A 25,741-nucleotide genomic window follows, 5' to 3' on the forward strand; every position below is an offset into this window, starting at 1 on the left:
TGTTGGCTATTCACCTTTTTATATGGCGTTCAATAAATATCTATCAATTTATTCTCTGTCAGAACAATAGACACTCAAGGGATGCAGAGCCATGATGATAACTGTAATTAAATTTACTAGCTAATTACCAACTAATGAAACAACAGCTGGTCTTCATCCTAAAGTTGTGGGCTGTACCGACTTACCAATATGTGTTCTGCAAAGTTTGTATCATATCACCTCCAGCGACAATAAGTTATGTGTAATTCAGACAAATCAGTTTGGTTATGGAAGACTCTGCTGAGACAGTGTTTTGTATAGCGAATGCCACCTACACTAAAGATAGTAACTACTGTTTACATTGTTCTGCCGAGAAGAATAGAATAACTTTCTGTCCCACTTATATCACATCAACACCCATAAGTTTAACAGTCACAAGTATTGTCACGTCTGACAGTAAGGAACAGAGTACACTAATGCTCAGCCCAGCCACTGTCCTTACTTACTTGGACGATCTGCCCTTAATGGCAGTCTCAAACTGGGTGATGGTCCCTACACTTGATAAAGTGCAGGGATGTCAGGATTATCAGACCAGGTAAGGTTAGTGACAAATGGGCAGACTAAATACAAAATCAGCAGACAACAGGTGGAAGGAAAAACAAGTCAAAGAGTCAATACCTACAGGGGAGCATAGTACAAAATCAGACAGAACAAACAGATTGGTTGACAGGGTTGTCAGTAATATGACATACAGCTTTGCACTGAGCAGAGCAGGTCATCATCAGGAGACCCCAGGAGAACTGGTAGGTTCATGACAAATATGAGTCGGAAAATTCAACCCAAAAAATGGGGAGAACTATGAGGCACATTTTGACTTATTTTGTGGTACTGTATGTGACCTTGTTTAATCATAATGCAGAGAATTGTTTCTATTACTGTAGAATTATGTGTAGATATAAAATTCAAGCCTTAATTCATTAGGGATCGTCCTTGCTTTCACCATTGCCAATCACCAACTTGGCCCAAGGAATTGCCTGCTCAGCCAATCAATAACTGCAGGTGGTCACTGCTATGGCAAATCATTGTTAAAAACGGGCATTTCCTATGTGACTAGAGGAGACCAGGAATTGGGAAACAAGAGTGACAAGTCACCATCAGAACTTGAGCAGTGGCGGCTTGGGCAGGTGAGTTCAACTTTTGTTTCCTTTTTTTATTTTTTGTAAACCAGACAATTTCTTTAAACAAAAGGGAGGAGATTTATCATTAGGTGTCTATTGTAGACACAGATCTACCCCTTTACACTGCTTGTCTTATTTACACTCCTGCTCAAGATTTACAAAAGTTGTGCAGTCCTTTGATAAATTTTGTGAAAATATAGCAACGCCCCCTTGCTCTACCGTGCACTCCTTCTCTACCTCACACTTCACAGAGCTGTAGCATTTTCCCGCTGGACACTGCTCACATAGCTAGAAGTGTTGGAGCAGCAGTGTGCACCAAACAAAACTCTGCACAATAGTAAAATCATAAATCTTTATAAAGTACACAGAGAGGGAGATTCTCAAAACATTTTGCGCCCAAAAATCGATTTTGGCGCGAAAAGTATCGACCACATTTTCAAAGAGCTTTGTGCCATGGTTTACACTGTTCACATCAGTTTTGTGAGTGGGCGTGACCACATATATTGTCTGCTTTACATGATATTTTCAAAGAGGTGAGAATCCAGTGTACATCAAAAATTTCACACCAGCTTTTTTGATAGAAATCAAATTTTGTGTAGAAATCACAGAAATGGGTGTTTTATTTTTAATAAAACATTTTTTTTCCAATGTGTTGTGTTTTTTATAATTGAATTTTCAGGCCTAGTAGTGGAAGCCATCTTGTAGACATAATCCATTACTAAGCCGGGGCCTAGCATTAGCCCTGAAATCAGCTAGTGATAAGCCCCAATTATTACACCGGTACCCACTGCCACAGGGGTGCTGGGAAGAGCTGGTACCAACAGGCCCGGAGCATCAAAAATGGTGCTCCTGGGCCTAAGCTATAACAGGCTGGCATTATTTAGGCTGGGGAGGGCCAGTAACAATGGTCCTTGCCCACCGTGGTAACGTCAGGCTGTTACTGCTTGGTTGGTATCTGGCTGATACTGAAAAAATGTTGAAACTACACACATTTGTTTATTTATTTATTTAAAAAAAAAAGCATAGCCCCCCCCCCCTATTTTCAGTATCAGCCAGATACCAACCAAGCAGCAACAGCCTGACGTTATCAGGGTGGGCGAGGACCATTGTTACTGTCTCTCCCCAGCCTAAATAATGCCAGCCTGTTACCACTTAGGCCCAGGAGCACCATTTTTGATGCTCTGGGAATGTTGGTACCGTCTCTTCCCAGCACCCCTGTGGCGGTGGGTACCAGGGTAATAATTGGGGGTTAGCGCTAGCTGATTTTGGGGCTAACGCTAAGCCCGGCTTAGTAAGGGATTCTGTCTATAAGACAGCTTCCACTACTAAGCCTGAAAATGTAATAATAAAAAACACTCCCAGAGAGGCCTCGTCAACCATTTTATTGGAAATAAAAATGCTGGTCATGGTCGCAGTCCACTGAATCTGATGTAGTCCTCCACATTCACATATCTGAAATAAGAAGAAAAGAACAACAAGAAATATGGGTTAATACATTTTTTGCTCTCTCCCCTGGGTAGAGCGCACATAATGCAGCATGTTCCGAAGCAGGGAGCCTCCAATTGTTACTAAACTGCAACTCCCATCATGGGGGCTGAAGTTAAGTAACAGCTGGAATCTTCCTGTTTGGGAACACACTGCCAGAAAGGCTCTGTTCCCATTATGCAAAACGCATAATAAGAACAGAGTCAGAACTGGACAGTGTGGCTTCGCTTCCTACTGACGTCATCACTAGGGGGCGGAGCACTAAAGGTTGCAGGGGGTCTCAGGAGTGAGACCCCCTTTCGATCTGTCCCTCTACCCTTGGACTACTACTCCCATCATGGGGCAGAGTCTGTCCCATGAAGGGAGTAGTTGTAGTACCGCAGCGATGAGGGATGGCACTTGCACATTCCCTCGGCTGCGGGACTTTTCGGACTACTATTCCCATCATGGACAGACTCCATCCATGATGGGAGTTATGGTCCAGGGGCTGAGGTGCAGATCATTCTGCTGAGAACCACTGTGATCCGCATTTATTAAGTTAACAAACCGGTGGCACATGCAGCTACACTGCACTCCCCGCTGACTCCAGACAGGGATTACTGTATAGACTGTCATAATTTATAATCCCCGCCGCCGGGAGGCCGGAGCTCTGATTGGTGAATAGCTTTTCACCAATCAGAGCTCCCATCTCCGGGTGGGGATTATGAATTCTGACAGTGTATACAGGAGCCGGCGGGGAGCGCAGTGTAGCTGCACGTGCCGACAACTTTTACAGTTAATAAATGCGGATCACAGTGGGTTTCTGGAGAATGATCTGCTGAAATCTGCACCTCAGACCCTGGACTATAACTCCCATCACTGATGAAGCCTGTCCATGATGGGAGTAGTAGTCATAAAAGTTCCGCAGCCGGGGGATGTGCAAGTCCCGCAGCCGGGGGATGTGATATGCAAGTGCGGTACTACAACTACTTCCATCATGGGACAGACTCTGTCCATGATGGGAGTTATAGTACAGGGGCTGAGGGGCAGATCGCAGCAGGTCAGTCTGCTGAGACTCAGTGCGATCCGTATTTATTAAGTAAACAAGCCGGCGGCACATGTGGCTACACTGTGCTCCCCGCCGGCTCCTGTATACAGCTGTCACATTTCATAATCCCCACCCTGGAGATGGGAGCTCTGATTGGTGAATAGCTATTAACCAATCAGAGCTCCAGTCTCCTGGTGGCGTGGATTATTAATTATGACAGTGTATACAGGAGCCGGTGGGAAGTGCAGTTTAGCCGCATGTGCCGCCGGCTTTTACAGTTAATAAATGTGGATCGCAGTGGGTATCTGGAGAATGACCTGGTGTGATCTGCCCCTCAGCCCCTGGATTATAACTCCCATCCTGGGCAGAGTCTGTCCCATGACGGGAGTAGTTGTAGTACCATAGCACTGAGGGATGCCACTACTGGACTACTACTCCCATCATGAACAGACTCCATCCATGATGGGAGTTATAGTACAGGGGCTGAGAGGGAGATCACACCGGGTCATTTTCTAGAGACCTGCTGTGATACATATTTATTAACTGTAAAAGCCGGTAGCACATGCAGCTACACTGCGCTACCCGCCAGCTCCTGTATACACTGTCATAATTCATAATCCCCGCCCGGAAGACGGGAGCTCTGATTGGTGAAAAGTAGAGTTGAGAGAACTTACAGTAAACTGGCTCGTAGCAAACCTCGCAGCTCGGCTGTTGATTTCTTTAGTCTGCGTGAATTAGTTCAGCTTTCCAAGGGCTCTGGTTGCCTGGAAAAGTCTAGGCTGACAGTCTTAGGTCTCCTAGGTCTGTATCCACCTTTTCCAGGCAACTGGAGCCCTTGGAAAGCTGAACCAATTTATGCAGACTAAAGTAATCAACAGCCGAGCTGCGAGGTTCGCTACGAGCCAATTTACTGTAAATTTTCTAAATTCTAGTGAAAAGCTATTCACCTATCAGAGCTCCGGTCTCCTGGTGGGGGGGGGGGGGGGGGATTATGAATTATGACACTCTATACAGTATTCCCCGTCTGAAGCCGGCGGGGAGTGCAGTGTAGCCGCATGTGCCGCCGGCTTGTTAACTTAATAAATCGGGATCGCAGTGGGTCTCAGCAGAATGACCTGCTGCGATCTACACCTCAGTCCCTGGACTATAACACCCATCATGGATGGAGTCTGTCCATGATGGGAGTAGTAGTCCTAAAAGTCCCGCAGCCGGGGCAAGTTCCATTCCTGAGCGCTGCGGTACTACAACTACTCCCATCATGGGGCAGACTCTGGTCATCATGGGAGTTACAGTACAGAGGCTGAGAGACAGATCACAGCAGCTCATTCTCCTGAAACCCTCTGCAATCTGCATTTATTAACTGTACAAGCTGTCAGCTCCACTGCGCTTCCCGACGGCTCCTGTATACAGCTCCAATAATTCATCATCCCCGCCGCAGGGAGATGGGAGCTCTGATTGGTAAATAGCTTTTCACCAATCAGAGCTCCCGGCTCCCGGCGGCGGGGATTATGATCGATGACAGCGTATACAGTATTCCCCGCCGGGAGCGCAGAGTAGCCGCATGTGCTTTTACAGTTAATAAATGCAGATCTCAGTGGATCTCTGGAGAATGACCCGATGCAATCTTCCCCTCAGCCCCTGGACTATAACCCCCATCATGCGAAAAGTCTGTCATGATGGGAGTAGTAGTCCTTACTGTCCCAAAATAGTTAATATATTATGTTTCCAAAATGCAAAGGGGAACACAAGTTTCACATTCTCAGATGCTTTCTGACACTTTGGTACGTGTGTTCCGAGGTGGTGTATATTTGCGCAAGAAAAATGCTTTTGCACTTTTTTTGCGTAAAAAAAAAAAAAGCAGTTAATAAATTCGATTGTACAGTAGAAAGTGCTCTATGGTAAACTTAACCGTAGACATGGCTATGAAGAATTTTATCAGATTTTGTGGAGAAATAAATGCAAAAAAACTCTTGTGCAAATTTTTGCGTAAAAAAATACACAAAAAAAGCTCTATGTACAATGATAAATTCCCCTCAAGGTCCATATAAGTTTTTTTTTTAAAGGACCAGCAGGCCGTCTTATGTGTATGGGGGCCTCTTGAGTCTCCCAAAATGGATTCAAGAGAGAAAGGAATTATACATATTGAATTTCAACTGCCTGATCCTTTTGCAGTCACATGTAGGAATAGCTCCATACCTCCTGCTGCTTTTTAGCCTGCTCAGCTCTTGCCAGTCCTATCAATAAATCAGATTGCTTCTTTAATTTTTCAGAAACCTTTTTTAAAAATTAAAGAAGCAATTTGATTGGTTGCCATGGGCAACTGCACCACTCTTCCTCTACACAGGATTTCATAAATCTTCCACATAGACTCAGATTTATAAAACTGGTTTACAATCTAGAGAGTGTAAACTGAATTAAACAGTCTAAGGATGGGGCAAATTAATTACAGTGCCTGAAAGGGGTACTCCGGTGGAAAATAAATATATATATATATATATATATATATATATATATATATATATATATATATTTTTTTTTTTTTTTATCAACTGGTGCCAGAAAATTTAAAATATTTTTAAATTACTTTTATTTAAAAATTGTAATCCTCACAGTACTTATCAGCTGCTGTATACTATAGGGGAAGTTGAGTTGTTATTTTCTGTCTGACCACATTGTTCTTTGCTGACACCCGTGTCCATGTCAGGAACTGTTCATGGAAGATCAAATCCCCATAGCAAACCTATCTGGACAGTTACTGAAACGGACAGAGGTGTCAGCAGAGAGCACTGTGGTAAGACTGGAAAAAAAATCAAAAAGAAAATAACTTCCTGTGGAGCATACAGCTGCTGATAATTACTGGAAGGATTAAGATTTATTTTTTTTTTTTAAACATTTAAGAAAAGAAACTCAAACAATGATATTTGGCAATACTAAACAACAAAGAAAGTTTAAGCAATTTAGATCTCTCTTCCACTCCATTCATACTCTCCATATTCACTAGGCATCCACTGCTTCCCTCTAACCTCCATCCCTAATCTGTTTTTCTAACTGTTTTTACTAACTTCCCCCCATTTCCTAAATTTGGGATTTGTATTTCAAAAGATTCCCAGATTCTTCTCCATTTCCTTCAATTTCTTTGATTAGGCAAACTATCTAGTCTCAATTTCTCCATAATGCAAGTCTGTTTTAAACTTCTTAAGATACTAGGGATTTGGGGGAGTTCCTGGGATTTCCAACATCTTGCAATACCTACACGGGCTGTTGCTAGGATGTGGTAACTTATTGCTATTTTCTCTAATGATAATACTTCTAGTCCCAAAGACAAAAGGGCCATTCCCGGTCCCCAGCCTTGGATGTCCTCTGTTTCTAATAATTTGCTTAATATGTGGTAAATACTACTCCAGAAGGGCTGAATTTTTGTACAGTTCAACCATATATGTAACATTGACCCCTCCTGTGAATCGCAGCGCCAGCACAAAGAGGAGTTGGTCGTATTAAATTTAGTTATTTTCAGCGGGGTCATATACCATCTATACAGCAACTTACGTGAGGACTCTAGGTGAGATACGCAGTGAGATACCTTTGTTGGAATAGTGTATATAAAAGCCCATTTTTCTTCTGTAATGATAATTCCCAGATCTACCTCCCAACTGTCCTGATAACTTTGCCTATTACTCTGCTTTATTAATTGGAGAGCTTTATACGTTTTAGAAATACCTCCTCTTTCCCCCTTTGTTTTAAAGAAATGTTCACTATAGGCCGATTTCTCTGACGGGTTCCTCCATTTAAAAGATGAGATACAGTGTCTGAGTTGCAGATATTTGAAGAAATCTTTAGAGGAAATTCCATACCTAGTTGAAATTTGGGGAAATTGAAGGAGTACTCCCTTTTCACAAATAGAGCCCACTGTCTTAACCCCTTTACTTATCCATATGGACAAGTCAGTTGCTGGTACTAGGTGTTGTATGACTTCCATGGGGATGTCTTCCAATCTCCCCAAATTAATTATATTTTGTTTTGAAGCTTTTAGCCACTCTGTTATGCTTGCTTCCAATGCGGAAGGAAACATTATTTTAGTCCTATTTTGGAGTGCTGCTTCCCACAATATCTCTCTGGGATATCTTACTCCCGCTGCCTGAGTTTCCAGGGCAATCCAATGCATCTCCAAATCATTATGCCACAATCTTTGTGTTTGGGTAAGTATTATAGCTCTATAGTAATTTAAAACATTAGGGCAGCCTAGACCTCCTTTTTCCAACGGTTTATATAACCCCTTAAGGACCAAGGACGTACCGGTACGTCCTTGGTCCTGCTCTTCTGATATAACGCGGGGTTACACAGTAACCCCGCGTCATATCATGGCGGGCCCGGCGTCATAGTGAAGCCGGGACCCGCCTCTAATAGCGCGCAGCGCCGATCGCGGCGCCGCGCGCTATTAACCCTTTAGCCGCGCGCTCAAAGCTGAGCCGCGCGGCTAAAAGTGAAAGTGAAAGTTCCCGGCTAGCTCAGTCGGGCTGTTCGGGATAGCCGCGGCTAATCGCGGCATCCCGAACAGCTGACAGGACAGCGGGAGGGCCCCTACCTGCCTCCTCGCTGTCCGATCGCCGAATGACTGCTCAGTGCCTGAGATCCAGGCATGAGCAGTCATCCGGCAGAATCGTTGATCACTGGTTTCTTATGAGAAACCAGTGATCAACATAGAAGATCAGTGTGTGCAGTGTTATAGGTCCCTATGGGACCTATAACACTGCACAAAAAAAGTGAATAAAGATCATTTAACTCCTCCCCTATTAAAAGTTTGAATCACCCCCCTTTTCCAATAAAAAAAAAAACACAGTGTAAATAAAAATTAAAATAAACATATGTGGTATCACCGCGTGCGGAAATGTCCGAATTATAAAAATATATCATTAATTAAACCGCTCGGTCAATGGCGTGCGCGCAAAAAAATTCCAAAGTCCAAAATAGTGCATTTTTGGTCACTTTTTATATCATTTAAAAATGAATAAAAAGTGATCAATAAGTCCTATCAATGCAAAAATGGTACCGTTAAAAACTTCAGATCACGGCGCAAAAAATGAGCCCTCATACCGCCCCATACACGGAAAAATAAAAAAGTTATAGGGGTCAGAAGATGACAATTTTAAACGTATTAATTTTCCTGCATGTAGTTATGATTTTTTCCAGAAGTCCGACAAAATCAAACCTATATAAGTAGGGTATCATTTTAATTGTATGGACCTACAGAATACATATCAGGTGTCATTTTTACCGAAAAATGTACTACGTAGAAACGGAAGCCCCCAAAAGTTACAAAACAGCGTTTTTTTTTCAATTTTGTCGCACAATGATTTTTTTTCCCGCTTCACCATAGATTTTTGGGCAAAATGACTGACGTCATTACAAAGTAGAATTGGTGGCGCAAAAAATAAGCCATCATATGGATTTTTAGGTGTAAATTTGAAAGAGTTATGATTTTTTAAAGGCAAGGAGCAAAAAACGAAAATGCAAAAACGGAAAAACCTCCGGTCCTTAAGGGGATAAAATTTTTGTTGCTATACGAGGCTTCTTATTTCCCCAAACAAAGTTTTGTATTATTTGTTGGAGAGTTTTGATTGTTTTTATTGGGATTTTTACTGGCAGATTTCGGGGGGTATATAAAATCTTGGGCAATAATATCATTTTTGAGACTGCTATTCTGCCGATCCAAGAAATCGGCAGTCATGTATATGAGCCTATGTCTGTGTTTAATTGATGATAGAGCCTGTTTATACTTATTTTAATAGAGTCCTGTGGAGAAGGGGCTAAATCAATACCCAGATAGGTCATTGACTTATTGGTCCAGTGAAAGGGGTAAGATTTTTCTAATTGTGATTTAGTGTCTGAGTAATAGTAATAGTAAGGCTATTGATTTAGAGACATTTAATTTATAATAACTAATTGATGAAAATTGCGCAATCAGGGCCATTAGTGATTTTAATGATTCTGTTCGGTTGGTACATGAGATAAGAATATCATCGGCAAACAGACTTTTACAATGCTCGTCACTCCCTACTTGAATGCCCTGGATTCCCTTCGATCTCCTCACTTGTTCTCCAAGGTAAACAACAATGGGGACAGGGGGCAACCCTGTCTTGTACCATTTGAGATGCCAAATTTCTTTGATAACACTCCCTCTGTATATACTTTGGCACTAGGGGCCGAGTACAAGGCCATTATAGCTGAGATTAATTTTGGGGGGAAGCCGAATTTGGTCATCACTGAGACCAGATATCCCCAGTGTACGCGGTCGAATGCCTTCTCTGCATCCAATCCTAGGAAAAGAGAAGGCACCCGACTGCGTCCCACTATGTCGATCAGGTCCAGGACTCGTCTAGTGCCGTCCGATGTTTGGAGCCCTTTTGTGAATCCGACCTGATCGACTTGTACTAAGTTAGGGAGTATTTTATTTACTCTATCTGCAATAATTTTGGCGTAGAGCTTAATATCTTCATTAAGTAATGAAATTGGCCTGTAATTTGATGTTGAAGATAAAATCTTTCCTTCCTTAGGGATTGTGATCACAGTTGCCTCTAACATCTCAGCCTTCACTGAACCTGAGTTGAGTATTTCATTAAATATTAAGATTTTTAAATAGAAGTGATTTAAAAATCTGTTTAACTTTTTGCCAGCAGTTGATTTTTAGAAAAGAATGTTCTCCACGGGAGTTTTTTGACGTTTGCGCACAGCCTTATACAATATTGTGTAGTCCTAGTTCTACAGCTGGACACATCTTTATACTAGTCTGAAGTTGCCTTAAAGCACTAGTGTCAAACACAAGGCCTGTGGGCCGAATCCGGCCCGCCAGACCTCGTCATGTGGCCCGCGTAGCCGCCGCAGGCCGCCAGCCTTCGCCTTTTATTCTCGCTTTTTTCTTTTTTTTTATGCTTTTTTTACGTGACTAGTTTACGGTAGAAACAAGCAGCTTTGGTTGTCGTAACCTAACCAATTAGCCTTCGAGCTAAAGCGAACATTTCCTAAAGCTCAGCCTGAGCCCAGATGCACACAGCTCATTTTTTAGGACTCTAAGTTTTTTTGTTGTTTTAACTACTAAAGATTCTCTTCACAACTGCTTCTCCAATATACATATCAATGTAATTTACAGCACAGGGGCTAGGCAGGAAAAAAGCTTGCGTTTTATTTGATGACATGATGTATGCTGCTATATAGGTGAAATCAGCATTCAAAAGAGCTGGAGACACTGTGACATATAGGTTTCTGTGACTTGGAGCAGGATTTCAAAGGAAACAATTAATCCTGAGAAGACTCCTAGGAGAGTCTACTGTGAGAGTCCTGATTATCCCTCCACAAATAGGGGGAGATTTTTCAAAGCCTGTGTAGATGAAGAGTGGTGCAGTTGCCATGGCAACCCATCAGATTGCTTCTTTCATTTTAAAAAGGACATGGCAAATATGCAGCAGAAAATTGCACACGCGTGAATGTGCCCTTAAAATGTATTGGTGTTTTTAACTCAGAAATCCTGTATCCAATTCTAAAAATCCATAAATCATAGGCCAGACTTTTTCTCTTTATCATACATTGCTCTCAGATAGAGCAACTCAAATCACTTGACCGGTTGACGTTCAACACAATTACAGACAGAATAGGTATAATGTTCTCCCATGTGATTTTCACAGATGTAGATTTTGAGGTCCATCTCTATGTTTTGCAAGTTAAGGGGTACTCTGGTGGGAATTTTTTATTTTTCAAATCTACTGTTGCCAGAAAGTTGAACAGATTTGTAAATTACTTCTATTTAATAATCTTAAAACTTCCAGTACTTATCAGCTGCTGTATACTACAGAGGAGGTTGGGTAGTTCTTTCCAGTATGACCACAGTGCTCTCTGCTGACAACTCTCTTCATTTCAGGAATAGGGTTGCCACCCAGCCGGTATTTTACCGCACAGCTGGTATTTCCATCTTCCTGCCGGTAAATATGTATGTAAAATACCGAAATGACTGCTACAAGGCAGCAAGACATCAGTAACTGGTCACCAGAGAGGAGGCAGAGGAAAGGCTGCTGTGCCTCTTCCCCCTGTGCTGTGAACTCCACTCTTGTTTGGAGTCAGCTCATTTGCATAATTTATTCACTGCCCTTCCTGAACCCGGCTGTTCCAGCACACAGTCTTCTCCTTCACTGTGCTGTGATCCCCCTCCCTCCTCTCTATTACACCTATACCTGGACCCAATATATGCAGAGATTGGCAGCTGCTTCTGGCTGAGCCTGGTACCGCAGGGAGCTGTGATGAGAATGCAACTGCTCCTCCTCTGCATGCTCAACCCTGTGTGAGAGAAGCAGCATGAGAAAGTCCTGTAGCAGGTCTGCAGAGTGTACAAAGATGGGAAAGGGTGGTCATGGGTTCTTGTGTACTGCTATAGTCCCCTCATGTGTCCTCCTGTAAGCCCCCCATATCTACACTGTTGTACTCCCCCATATGAGTCCAGCTGTAACCCATTAAATCAGTCCTATACTCCCCCATATGAGCCCTGCTGTAACTCCCCCCCATATCTGCCCTGCCATACTCGCCCATAAGTGCCCTGCCGTAAATATGGATGGGCACACGGGGGGGCCCTTCAGTTGTCAGTCCACTCCTGGATAAGCCCTGGCCCTGCCCACAGCAGCTGCCGCCTCAGCTCACTGTTCTAACAGCGCCATGGACACCGCTGTGGCGATGGCTGCCAAGGCTTACAAGTGACACCTCTGAATTTGCAGCAGGAAACCACACAGTGCCAACCGCCCAGACCTGCTGGTGCCAATAGAAGCTGCCTGCACCTGAGCCTGGAGAAATACAGACCAGGTAGATACAGTGCCAGGATGGCAGGGGGGAATCAGGGAGGGGGGGGTATCATTTGGCTTATAATGCATATGGTTGGATGATCGGTGGGGGGGGGATTGAATTTGAAATGGCCCTGCCATTGATGCCCCTGTGTAATTTCAATCCTCTCCTCTGATCCCCCCTGTGCCATTTCAAACCTTCCCTCTGATCCTCTCTGTGCCATTTCAATCCTTCCCCTCTGATCCTCCCTGTGCCATTTCACCCCCCCCCCCCCACCCCTGAATCCCTACTTCCGATGATGTCCCACATATGTACATGTCCGGTCTTTTTTTGCACAAAAGTCAGGGACTGTCCAGAGCAGGAGAGGTTTGCTATGGGGATTTGCTCCTACTTTGGGGAGTTCCTGACATGGACAGAGGTGGCAGCAGAGAGCACTGTGGTCAGACTGAAAAGAACAACTCAACTTCCTCTGGAGCATACAGCAGCTGATTAGTACGGGAAGGATCAAGATTTTTAAATAGAAGTAATTTACAAATTTGTTTTACTTTCTGGCACCAGTTGATTTGAATATATTTGTTTTCCACCGAAGTACCCCTGCTGTAGGAAAGGAAAAAATCACACTAAATTGCCATATTTCTAGGAATCCTACACATTGGCTCTCTAAGAAAAGCTGTCATATGTAAGTAATGGACATGATACAAAAAAGCTGAAAAGCAAAAGATGTGATCCTCCACAAATTAACCAGCGGGCAATGTTAACGTACACTGCTTCCTGCTGGCCCATGTGGTCAGTGTCTTACTACAAAGAAGGTAAAATATTTATTCTGTGGTAATTAACCATAATTACTACTTACAAATGTGGAGGACCCTGTCCTTGGCCAAGAGAGTTCAGCAAATCATTTCTGCATATCCACGGGATCCAATTAACATGCCGGCTAATGACCTTAGGTCTCATCTCTTACAAATAAGCTTGGAGGATCATTTTGCCTGAAATTAATTATCTGATTATGTAAGGTTATTTTATTAGTCCTCTCCTCCCACTAAAAGTTCTGTTTTCTTCCAGTCAGTTTACTGCTTACAGACCTGTAAATCTAGAAGCAAGATAATGAACAAGAATATGTCTTGTGGTAAAATCTCTAACAGGGTCCTTAGCTACCATGTGCTAGTTATAATGCTGCATTCTTCTCAAATGTCAATGGGGCTTTTGGCTACATTCTGGAACTAGGACCTGCCTGTCAGTTCTACCTTTGCATCCGCTATATCAATAACCCTGACATTAAGCTAAAGTACTGTATGGGCAGTGCATTGGGATATTGTTCAGACCATTAACCTCCTTAAAGGGGTACTCCGGTGGAAAACTTCTTTTTAACTCCTTAAGGACCGTTTTTTTTTTCCATTTTTGCATTTCCTTTTTTTGCTCCTTGCCTTTAAAAAATCATAACTCTTTCAATTTTGCACCAAAAAATCCATACGATTGCTTATTTTTTGCGCCACCAATTCTACTTTGTAATGACGTCAGTCATTTTGCCCAAAAATCTACAGTGAAACGGAAAAAAAATCATTGAGACAAAATTGGAAAAAAAGTTGTTTTGTAACTTTTGGGGGCTTCCGTTTCTACGTAGTACATTTTTCGGTAAAATGACACCTTATCTTTATTCTGTAGGTTCATACAATTAAAATGGTACCCAACTTATATAGGTTTGATTTTGTCGTACTTCTGGAAAAAATCATAACTTCATGCAGGGAAATCACTTTTTGCGCCGTGATCTGAAGTTTTTAACGGTACCATTTTTGCATTGATAGGACTTATTGACTTTTTTCATGATATAAAAAGTGACCAAAAATGCACTATTTTGGACTTTAGAATTTTTTGGCGCAAACACCATTGACCGTGCGGTTTAATTAATTATATATTTTTATAATACGGACATTTCCGCACACGGCGATACCATATATGTTTATTTTTTTTTTATTTACACTGTGTTTTTTATGGGAAAAGGGGGGTGATTAAAACTTTTAATAGGGAAGGGGTTAAATGATCTTTATTCACTTTTTTTTCACTTTTTTTTTTGCAGTGTTATAGCTCCCATAGGGACCTATAACACTGCACACACTGATCTTTCACATTGATCACTGGTTTCTCATAGGAAACCAGTGATCGATGACTCTGCCGCTTGACTGCTCATGCCTGGATCTCAGGCACTGAGCAGTCATTCAGAGATCGGACAGCGAGGAGGCAGGTAGGGACACCGGGGTCGTGAGGCGAGGGATGTGAGCCTCCAGCGCTGCCGGAAGCCGCAACAGGTGGGTGCTACAGCCGAGATCTGACATCTTATCCCCTATCCTTTCGATAGGGGATAAGATGTCTAGGGGCGGAGTACCCCTTTAAGGCAAGGACCTCCACGGTAATATTTTCTGAAATATTTCCGGTACCCCGAGCCACATTAGAGAGGCAGCGGTAGATTAGGGAGGTAAACAAGGGGCTCAGACGCTGGTGTAGGAAGGAGGGGTTTGGGTTCATGGAGGACTGGGCCGACTTCGCTGTCGGATACCGGCTCTACCGTAGGGACGGGTTGCATCTCAATGGGGATTCTGATAGGGGTTGGCTATAAGCCACCAAACATAATGGAAGAGCCAGAAGATCAATAACTGAGGCAAATAGATAAGGCAGCAAATCAGAATGATGTGATAATAATGGGGGACTTTAACTATCCTGATATAAACTGGGAGACTGAGACCTGTAAATCTCACAAAGGAAACAGGTTTCTGACTATAGCTAAAGACAATTATCTGTCCCAAATGGTGAAGGGCCCAACCAGAGGCGACGCCCTACTAGACTTAATATTAAAGGGGTACTCCAGCGCTAATACATCTTATCTCCTATCCAAAGGATAGGGGATAAGATGCCTGATCGTGGGGGTCCCCTTTAATCAGCAGACCTGACAGAGTAACTAATGTGCAAGTAGGAGGACATATATTATAGCTTGTTCTTCAATAAGGGAATCTCTCGAGGGGCCACCAAAAAAATTTACTTTAGGAAGGCAAAGTTTGATCAACTCAGATTAGCCCTTAAAGGGGTATTCCAGGCAAAGACTTTTTTTTTATATATATATCAACTGGATCCAGAAAGTAAAACAGATTTGTAAATTACTTCTATTAAAAAATCTTAATCCTTCCAATAGTTATTAGCTACTGAAGTTTTCTGTCTAACTGCTCAATGATGATGTCACGTCCAGGGAGCTGTGCATGATGGGAGAATATCCCCATAGGAGCTGGACAGCTCCCTGGACGTGAGTCATCAGAAAGCAGAAAATAGCAACTCAACTTCAGAAGCTAATAACTATTGGAAGGATTAAGATTTTTTAATAGAAGTAATTTACAAATCTGTTTATCTTTCCGGAGCCAGATGATATACAAAAAAAAGTTTTGGCCTGGAATACCCTTTAAACAATATAAATTGTTATAATGTCCTCAAAAACACTACTGACTTTTAAAAATACACTACTGACTTTTAAAAATATCTTAAATTCTCACTGTAAGATGTATATACCTTATGGGAACAAAAGGGTCAGAAATAAAAGAAAACCAATATTTATGAATAAAAATGTTAAGGGGTCAATAAATGACAAAAATAAAGCATTTAAACTAATAAAACAGGATGGCAGTGAGGAAGCATTAAAAAGCTACAGAGAAAAATAGAGACAGAAAGACTTATTGCCAAAGAAAGTAAAACTAACCCCAAAATGTTTTTCAACTATATAAATAGCAAAAAGGTTAAAAATGAAAGTGTTAGCCCTTTAAAAACTGATGAGGAAGAAATTATAAACGGGGATCAGGAAAAAGCAAATATATTAAACAAATTCTTCTCCACTGTATTCACCAAGAAAATTGAAATGCCAGGTGAAATACAGTGTGATGAGGTAAACTCCCCAGTACAGGTCACCTGTCTAACCCAGGAAGAAGTACAGTGCCGCCTACAAAAAATCAAAATAGACAAATCGCCAGGTCCAGATGACATTCACCACCATGTTCTAAAGGAATTAAGTTATGCGATAGACAGACACCTATTTTTAATATTCAGGGACTCTATAGTGACAGGGACTGTTCCCCAGGACTGGCGCATGGCAAATGTGGTGCCAATATTTAAAAAAGGGGTCAAAAGTTGACTCCGGGAATTATAGGCCTGTTAGTTTAACCTCGGTTGTATGTAAATTGTTTGAGGGTTTTCTAAGAGATGCTATTTTGGAGTATCTTGATAAAAATAAATGTACGACTCCATATCAGCATGGGGATCAGTCCTGTCAAACTAACCTGATCAGCTTTTATGAGGAGGTGAGCTCTAGACTGGACTTGGGGCAATCACTGGATGTCGTATATCTGGATTTTTCCAAAGCATTTGATACTGTGCCACAAAAAAGGTTGGTGCATAAAATGAGAAGCATTGGGCTGGGGAAGAATGTGTGCAAGTGGGTAATTAACTGGCTCAGTGAAAGGAAACAGAGGGTGGTTATTAATGGTACTTTTACTGATTGGGTGACTGTTACTAGTGGGGTACCACAGGGGTCAGTATTGGGTCCTATCCTATTTAATATATTTATTAATGACCTTGTAGAGGGGTTGAACAGTAAAGTAGCAATCTTTGCAGATGATACTAAACTCTGTAAAGCGGTAAACACAAGAGTACATTGCACTGTAACAAATGGATCTGGATAGGTTGGAGGTTTGGGCTGGGAAGTGGCAGATGAGGTTCAACACTGATAAATGTTAGGTTATGCAAATGTGGAAGAAAAATCCAGGGTGGGATTATGTATTAAATGGGAGAACACTTGGGACGACTGACGTGGAAAAGGAATTGGGAGTCTTAGTTAACAGTAAATTTAGCTGTAGTGACCAGTGTCGGGCAGCTGCTGCCAAGGCTAATAAAATCATGGGGTGCATCAATAGGGGCATAGATGCCCACGATAAGGAAATAATTCTACCACTGTACAAATCACTAGTCAGACCACACATAGAATACTGTGTACAGTACTGGGCACCAGTGTACAAGAAAGATATAGTGGAGCTGGAGAGGGTTAAAAGACGGGCAACTAGAGTAATATGGGGAATGGGAGGACTACAGTAGCCAGAAAGATTATCACAATTAGTATTATTAGTATTAGAATTTGAATTATTTAGTTTAGAAAAAAGAAGGCTTAGGGGCGACCTAATAACTATGTATAAATATATCAGGGGGGCAGTACAGGGATCTCTCCCATGGTCTATTTATACCCAGGACTGTATCTATAACAAGGGGGCATCCTCTATGTCTAGAGGAAAGAAGGTTTCTACACCAGCACAGACAGGGGTTCTTTACTGTAAGAGCAGTGAGACTGTGGAATTCTCTGCCTGAGGAGGCGGTCATGGGGAACTCTGTAAAAGAATTTAAAAGGGGTCTGGATGCATTTTGGATAATAATAACATTACAGGTTATTGATTCTAGATTTATATCAACTCAGTAAGGACTCATTAGGGTTATAGGTTGAACTCGATGGACTCTGGATTCGACCTTATGAACTAAGGGGGACATGTATCAATGTTGGTGTGTAATAGACTAAAATGTTGACGTTTCCAAGCTGTGCAAATTTTGCTCAATTGCGCAAAATTTACCATTTTAGCGCAAGCCTCATGATAAATTAGGTGCAAACTTCAAACTTGAACCGCTCTTCCAAAGTGCACAAGATTGTCAAAAAGGTCTATCCTGCATCAAGGTAATTTGCTCTATTCAATGGTACATGTCTGTTTTTCCAAAGTCAGTTTAAATAATTGTTGTTTAATCTTTCTCTCTGTTTTGCTATTTAATTTATAGTAAGGATATTATTTGAAAATATTCATTATAAGGTTAGATCATGTCGCTGGATGTTGCTTGTGAGTTTGCCTTAGAGGGAGATTCTTCTCCTATACCTGGTCCCTCTCAAGAAATTGGCGCCTTTCGTAGGCGCTGGTTAGGATATACTAAGAAGGAATTTTTTTCCAAATCATTGGTTTTGGTTTGTGTTACCACAAAATGTCCAAATCTGATTTTAAAATGTTTTTATTTTTTTGTTAATTGAATCCTTTTATTCCATTGTGTTTGTTTTAATGCATTTGCAATATGATGTCTTGTTTTTCTGGTTTATGTTGGTGATTGTTTATGTTTGAAAAATGAACACATTTAGGGCCTATTCACACGTACAGTATTCTGCGGAGATTTGATGCACAGGATTTGTAACTGCCGATTAGAAGCTGTGCTCAGTCATTCAGTTTACATTGAAATCTGCAGCAGAAAATCCTGCGCATCAAATCTGCGCAAAATACTGTACGTGTGAATAGACCATTGAAAAGCAAAATCAACTTTTAATTGTGAAGTAACCTAAGGGGAAACTGTGCAATGACATCACATATTAATGAACCACTTCCAACAAGAAATCCCTCACAAAAAAAGCAATTTGAAGAGCCGTGCATGCTTGGATTAAAACAGTGTAGCATCAGACACTTTTCTATGTGTCCTTGCTACCACTCGTAGATTTTTTGCAAAAAAAAAAGTGCAATTGGGCCCAAAAAAAATCCACATTTTTTTTTGCGCACATGATACATACCAGTCCACTGGATTAAATGGTGTATGGTACAACAAACAGGTGACAACTTTAGAAACTCATCCACCAAAAAAAAAAAAAAAACACAGCACAAATGCAAAAAAAAAAGTGCAAATGTGCAAAAATTTTTGAGGTGAAAAGTAGTCTAAAGGCAATGATACATGTCCCCCTATGTTACTATGCAAAAGGAACAGTTGTCAGCAAGAGCACTGTGGACAGACAGAAAAGAAATGCAAAAAGAAAATAATTTTCTCTGTAGTATTCACTAGCTAATAAGTACTGGAAGGATTAAGACTTTTTAATAGAAGTCTTTTACAAATCTGTTTAACTTTTTGGCACCAGTTGATTTAAAAAGAAAAATGTTTTCCACCAGAGTACCCCTTTAAGTCTTGTTACGTTGAAGCCTTGATCTAAAATAAAATATCAAGTTTTCCTTCATTATTCTGCACTCAGTACCCCATAACGACAAAGTGCATGCAATGAGGGACATTTATCAAGGTATTTAAGAGCCTTTTTTTTTTATTTTCAGTCTCCATGTGCACAAAAGGTCACATGTACCACTAAGCACTTTTTTTGTGTAACTTTTGTGGGTAAGGAAAAAGTTACAAACAGCCTTACATAAGCAAATTTCAGTTTTCACTTTGCAGTGGTCACGTATTTATGATGTGCGAAAGTCACACGTAAGCAAAAAAAAAGTTGCAAACCCCTTAAAACAAGTTACAAGTCTACTCCAGGTCTGACTTGGAGTACAAAACTCCTGTACATGAGCAAATGTTTTTAAAAGTCTCACAAAAGTCTCAATTGCGACTTTTGTGTTTTGCTTATGTCCTCCAAATTTATGAACCTGCTGTGATAGTATGATAAATATTTACCACATAAGCAAAACCAAAACAAAAAAAATTACTTCAGAACTTGCTTACCAAAACAAACAATGATAAATGTCCCCCAATATGTTAGAAATCTTTGCTAAGTTATTTAAAAAGGAAACTTAAATATTACATTTACATGAGTATTCAGACCCTTTACTCGGTGCTTAATTGAAGCTCCTTTGGCAGTCATTATAGAGGATGAGGCCACCTGGATTTAGGGATTCTGACATTTTTGTAATGGGGACTATTGTTGGAAGCCATTTTTAGGTATCTCCAGAGATGTTTGATTGGGTTCAAGTAAGTGCTCTGTCTGGGTCACTCAACGACACATTCACAGAGTTGTTCTTAAAGGACACTGGAAAATATATATATATTTTTTTTTTTGATTTTTTAAATTACTTCTATTTAAAAATCTTAGTCCTTCCAGTACTTATCAGCTGCTGCATGCTCCACAGGAAGTTATTTTCTTTATTAATTTATTTTCTTTCTGACCACAATGTTCTGTCCATTTTAGGAACTGTCCAGAGTAGGAGCAAATCCCCATAGCAAACCTATCCTGCTCCAGACATTTCCTGACATGGACAGTGTCAGCAGAGAGCACTTGAGGTCAGAAAGAAAGGAAGTTCAAAAAGAAAAGAACTTCCTCTATAGTATACAGCCACTGATTAGTACTGGAAGAATTAAGATTTTTAAATAGAAGTAATTTACAAATCTGTTTAAATTTCTGGCACCAGTAAAAAAAAAAAAAAATGTTTTCCAGCAGAGTACTCCTTTAACCTCTTAAGGACGCAGGGCGTATGGATACACCCTGCATTCCGAGTCCTTAAGGACGCAGGGCGTATCCATACGCCCGTGGGAATTCCAGGTCCCCACCGCTAGCCGGTTGGGGACCGGAGCCGGATCCCGGCATATCGCCCAGGGGGGTCATTATGGCCCCCCCCCCCCATGTCGGCGATGGCCGCAGATCGCTGGACAATTCAGTCCAGCGATCTGCGGCGATTCCGGGTCAATCGGGTCTCCAGTGACCCGGTGACCCGGAATCACTGGCTGATCGGGGCCGTCTCTGAGGGCCCCGAACAGCCATAGCCAGCAGGGGTGAGGTGGCACTGGTGCCACCTCACGATCGCCCTGATTCGTAGGCCGGATTACCGGCCGACCAATCAGGGCGCCTGCTGCGGGTGTCACTCCCGCACCCGCTCCGCCCCTCTTCCAGAGGACGTGAGCGGGTGTGGGAAGACGACCCCGGGTGCTGGGGACCTCGATCCCCGGCGTCCCTGTTGGGATCGGGGCCCCAGGAGTGACGGCCGCGGCGAGGGACTTTCCTGCGACGGAGCAGCAGCAGGAGGTAAATGACAGCCTCCTGCTGTTGCTTAGCAACAGCTCCCAGCATGCAAAAAGGGCATGCTGGGAGCTGTAGTTATGCAACAGCAGGAGGCAGACCATCACAACTCCCAGCATTCCCTTATGGGCATGCTGGGACTTATGGTTTTGCAACAGCTGGAGGCACATTTTTTCTATGGAAAAGTGTACCTTCAGCTGTTGTATAACTACAACTCCCAGCTTGCACAAACAGCTAAAGTGCATGCTGGGAGTTGTAGTGGTGCATCTGCTGGTTGCATAACTACAACTCCCAGCATGCCCATTGGCTGTCGGTGACTGCTGAGAGTTGTAGTTTTGCAACAGCTGAAGGCACACTGGTTGCGAAACTCATTTTTTGTTTTACCTAACTTAGTGTTTCACGACCGGTGTGCCTCCAGCTGTTGCAAACTACAACTCCCAGCAGTCACCTTACACCATGCACCGTACATGCTGGGAGTTGTAGTTTTGCAACAGCTGGAGGCACACTGGTTTTGAAACACTGAGTAAGGTCACAAACTCAGTGATACATAACCAGTGTGCCTACAGCTGTTGCAAAACTAAAACTCTCAGCATGTACAGTCTGTCAGCGCATGCTGGGAGTTGTAGTTTTGCAACAGCTGGATGTCCCCCCCCCATGTGAATGTACAGGGTACACTCACATGGGCGGAGGTTTACAGTAAGTATCGGGCTGCAAGTTTTAGCTGCGGCAAATTTTCTGCAACAGCTCAAACTGCCAGCGAGAAACTACTGTGAACCCCCGCCCGTGCGTCTGTACCCTAAAAACACTACACTACCACAAAAAATAAAATAAAAAGTAAAAAACACTACATATACACTTACTCCTACACAGCCCCCCTCCCCTCCCCAATAAAAATGAAAAACGTCTGGTACGCCACGGTTTCCAAAACGGAGCCTCCAGCTGTTGCAAACCAACTACTCGCAGTATTGCCAGATAGCCACTGAGTGTCTAGGCATGCTGGGAGTTTTACAACAGCTGGAGGCACCCTGTTTGGGAATCACTGGCGTAGAATTCCCCTATGTCCACCCCTATGCAATCCCTAATTTAGGCCTCAAATGCTCATGGCGCTCTCACTTTGGAGCCCTGTCGTATTTCAAGGCAACAGTTTAGGGTCACATATGGGGTATCGCCGTACTCGGGAGAAATTGTGTTACAAATTTTGGGAAGTATTTTCTGCTTTTACCCTTTTTAAAAAGGTAAAATTTTTGGGAAAAGAAGCATTTTAGGTAAAAAAATATATATATTTTTTTACGTATGCAATAGTCGTGAAACGCCTGTGGGGTATTAAGGTTCACTTAACCCCTTGTTACATTCCCCGAGGGGTCTAGTTTCCAAAATGGTATGCCATGTGTTTTTTTTTTGCTGTCCTGGCACCATAGGGGCTTCCTAAATGCGGCATGCCCCAGAGCAAAATTTGCTTTCAAAAAGCCAAATGTGACTCCTTCTCTTCTGAGACCTGTAGTGCGCCAGCAGAGCACTTTTCACCCCCATATGGGGTGTTTTCTGAATCGGGAGAAATTGGGCTTCAAATTTTGGGGGGTATTTTCTGCTTTAACCCTTTGTAAAAATGAAATTTTTTGGGGAAACCAAGCATTTTAGGTAACATTTTTTATTTTTTTTTACATATGCAAAAGTCGTGAAACACCTGTAGTGTATTAAGGTTCACTTTACCCCTTGTTATGTTCCCCGAGGGGTCTAGTTTCCAAAATGGTATGCCATGTGTTTTTTTTTGCTGTTCTGGCACCATAGGGGCTTCCTAAAGGTGACATGCCCCCCAAAAACATTTAACGCTCCTTCCCTTCTGAGCCCTCTACTGCGCCCGCCTAACAATTAACATAGACATATGAGGTATGTGCTTACTCAAGAGAAATTGGGTTTCAATTACAAGTAAAAATTAGGTCTACAAGAACATGCGAGTGTAAAAAATGAAAATTGGGAATTTTCTCCTTCACTTTGCTGCTATTCCTGTGAAAACCCTAAATTGTTAAAACGCTTACTGAATGTCATTTTGAATACTTTGGGGCGTGCAGTTTTTATAATGGGGTAATTTATGGGGTATTTCTAATATGAAGACCCTTCAAATCCACTTCAAACCTGAACTGGTCCCTGAAAAAAAGCGAGTTTCAAAATTTTGTGAAAAATTGGAAAATTGCTGTGGAACTTTGAAGCCCTCTGGTGTCTTCCAAAAGTAAAAACTCATCAATTTTATGATGCAAACATAAAGTAGACATATTGTATATGTGAATAAAAAATAGAATATGCCACGGAAAAACAATCTCGGAATCAGAATGATAACTAAAAGCATTCCAGAGTTATTAATGCTTAAAGTGACAGTGGTCAGATTTGCAAAAAATGCCCGAGTCCTTAAGGTGAAAAGGGCTCAGTCCTTAAGGGGTTAACGGGGTACTCCACTGCTCAGCATTTGGAACAAACTGTTCCCAACGCTGAAGCCAACACCGGGAGCTCGATATGTCATAGCCCTGCCCCTTCATGATGTCATGCCCCACCCCCTCAATGCAAGTCTATGGGAGGGGGCATGGCGTCACGAGCTCCCGGCGCCAGCTCCAGCGTTCGGAACAGTTTGTTCCAAACACTGAGCAGCGGAGTACCACTTTAACCCCTTAAGGACCAGGCCCATTTTGGCTGGACCAGGCCAATTTTATTATTGCATTTTCGTTTTTTCCTCCTCGCCTTCTAAAAATCATAACCCTTTTATATTTCCATCCACAGACCCATATGAGGGCTTGTTTTGTGCGTCACCAATTTTACTTTGTAATCACTTATTTTACCATAAAATGTAGGTATCGACCGATATAGTTTTTTAGGGCCGATACCGATAATCGGTGGAGGTTAGGGCCGATAGCCGATATCTTATATCGATATTCCAGTATAAGTTATCGGCTATTTATCCCCCCGTGACACAGCTGCAGATCATTGATTTAAAGCGGCGCTTTAAATCAATGCACTGCAGTGGCTTTTGCGGTGCCTTAGGCCACCTTCGCCACCACCCGCTTCTCTCCCCCTACCTGTCAGGGTGGTCCGGGCCATCCATCCTTCCTGTAGTGTCCGGCGGCATTCCGGGTGGAGGGTGAACCGGTCCGGGCTGTCCTTCTTCTCCGGGGGTGCTCTTCTCCACTCCGGGCAGGCTCCGGCCTAGTAATGCAGCATAGACGCCGCTGCGCAGTGATTGCCCGTGCGCAGTGAGCAAAAATCCATACCGTGGGATAAAAAAAACGGTATCCGGTTCATACCAGTATACCGCCCAGCACTACGGTGGGGGGTGCGACGCGGTGCGTTGGGTTGGGGGGGGGCGGTCGCGGTGCGGCGGGTCGGAGGGGGGGGGGGGTCGCGGTGCGGTGGGGGCGGTGCGGGGGGTGGGGCATTATCGTCTTATCGGCAAGGTAATTGCCGATACCGATAATGCCCAAAATCGTGATTATCGGCCGATAAAATCGGCCATACCGATAATCGGTCGATCCCTAATAAAATGTACTGCGCAAGCCCAAAAAATATTATTTATGTGGGGAAATTGAAAAGAAAACGCAATTTAGCAAATTTTGGGGTTTTGTTTTCACGGTGTACACTTTCTGGAAAAAATTAAAAAAAAAAATATTCTGGGGTTAATCCTTTAACGACCACGGACGTAAATATACGTCGTGGTTTGGCGGGACTTCCCGCATCAGGACGTACATTTACGTCCTGTGTATGACCGCGAGCATCGGAAGGGTGTTCGCGTCATACACGGCAGGTTCCGGCTGCTGCCGGGGACCCGCCGGTAATGGCCGACATCCGCGATCGCGCGGATGTCCGCCGTTAACCCCTCCGATGCCGTAATCAATACAGATCATGACATCTGCGGCATTGCGGCACTTTGATTGGATGATCGGATCGCCCGCAGCGCTGCCGCGGGGATCCGATCATCCAGCATGACAGCCGGAGGTCCCCTTACCTAGCTCCGGCCATCTCCCGGGGTCTTCTGCTCTGGTCTGCGATCGAGCAGACCAGAGCAGAAGATCACCGATAATACTGAGCAGTGCTGTGTCCCATACATAGCACTGCACAGTATTAGCAATCAAAGGATTGCTATAGATAGTCCCCTATGGGAGCATAAAAAGTGTAAAAATAGTTGAAAAATGTAAAAAATAAAAATAAAAAAAAGTGAAAAATCCCCTCCCCCAATAAATATGAAAATTGTCCGTTTTTCCCATTTTACCCCCAAATGATCCCGTACGGTGAATGACGTAAACGTAAAAATGATCTAAAAGTTTTATATATGCAAATGTGGTATCTAAAAAAAAAAGTAAAGATGACGGCGCAAAAAATGAGCCCTCACACCGCCCTATATACGGAAAAATGAAAAAGTTATAGGTGGTCAAAATAGGGCGATTTTAGATTACT

The 25,741-nt window shown here is 42.6% G+C and overlaps 1 protein-coding gene across 1 annotated transcript in view; it reads left to right on the forward strand.

Annotated features, from left to right (window-relative positions):
• Positions 1-25,741, forward strand: part of LOC130293213 (uncharacterized) — an 89,236-nt gene that overhangs the window by 20,220 nt on the left and 43,275 nt on the right. The window contains exon 4 of the mRNA XM_056541715.1: positions 961-1,163. Within this exon, the coding sequence (XP_056397690.1) occupies positions 961-1,163 (203 nt within the window). The remainder of the gene's footprint in view (positions 1-960; positions 1,164-25,741) is intronic.

This window comes from Hyla sarda, chromosome 10 (assembly GCF_029499605.1).
Source record: "Hyla sarda isolate aHylSar1 chromosome 10, aHylSar1.hap1, whole genome shotgun sequence".
Taxonomy (NCBI): domain Eukaryota; kingdom Metazoa; phylum Chordata; class Amphibia; order Anura; family Hylidae; genus Hyla; species Hyla sarda.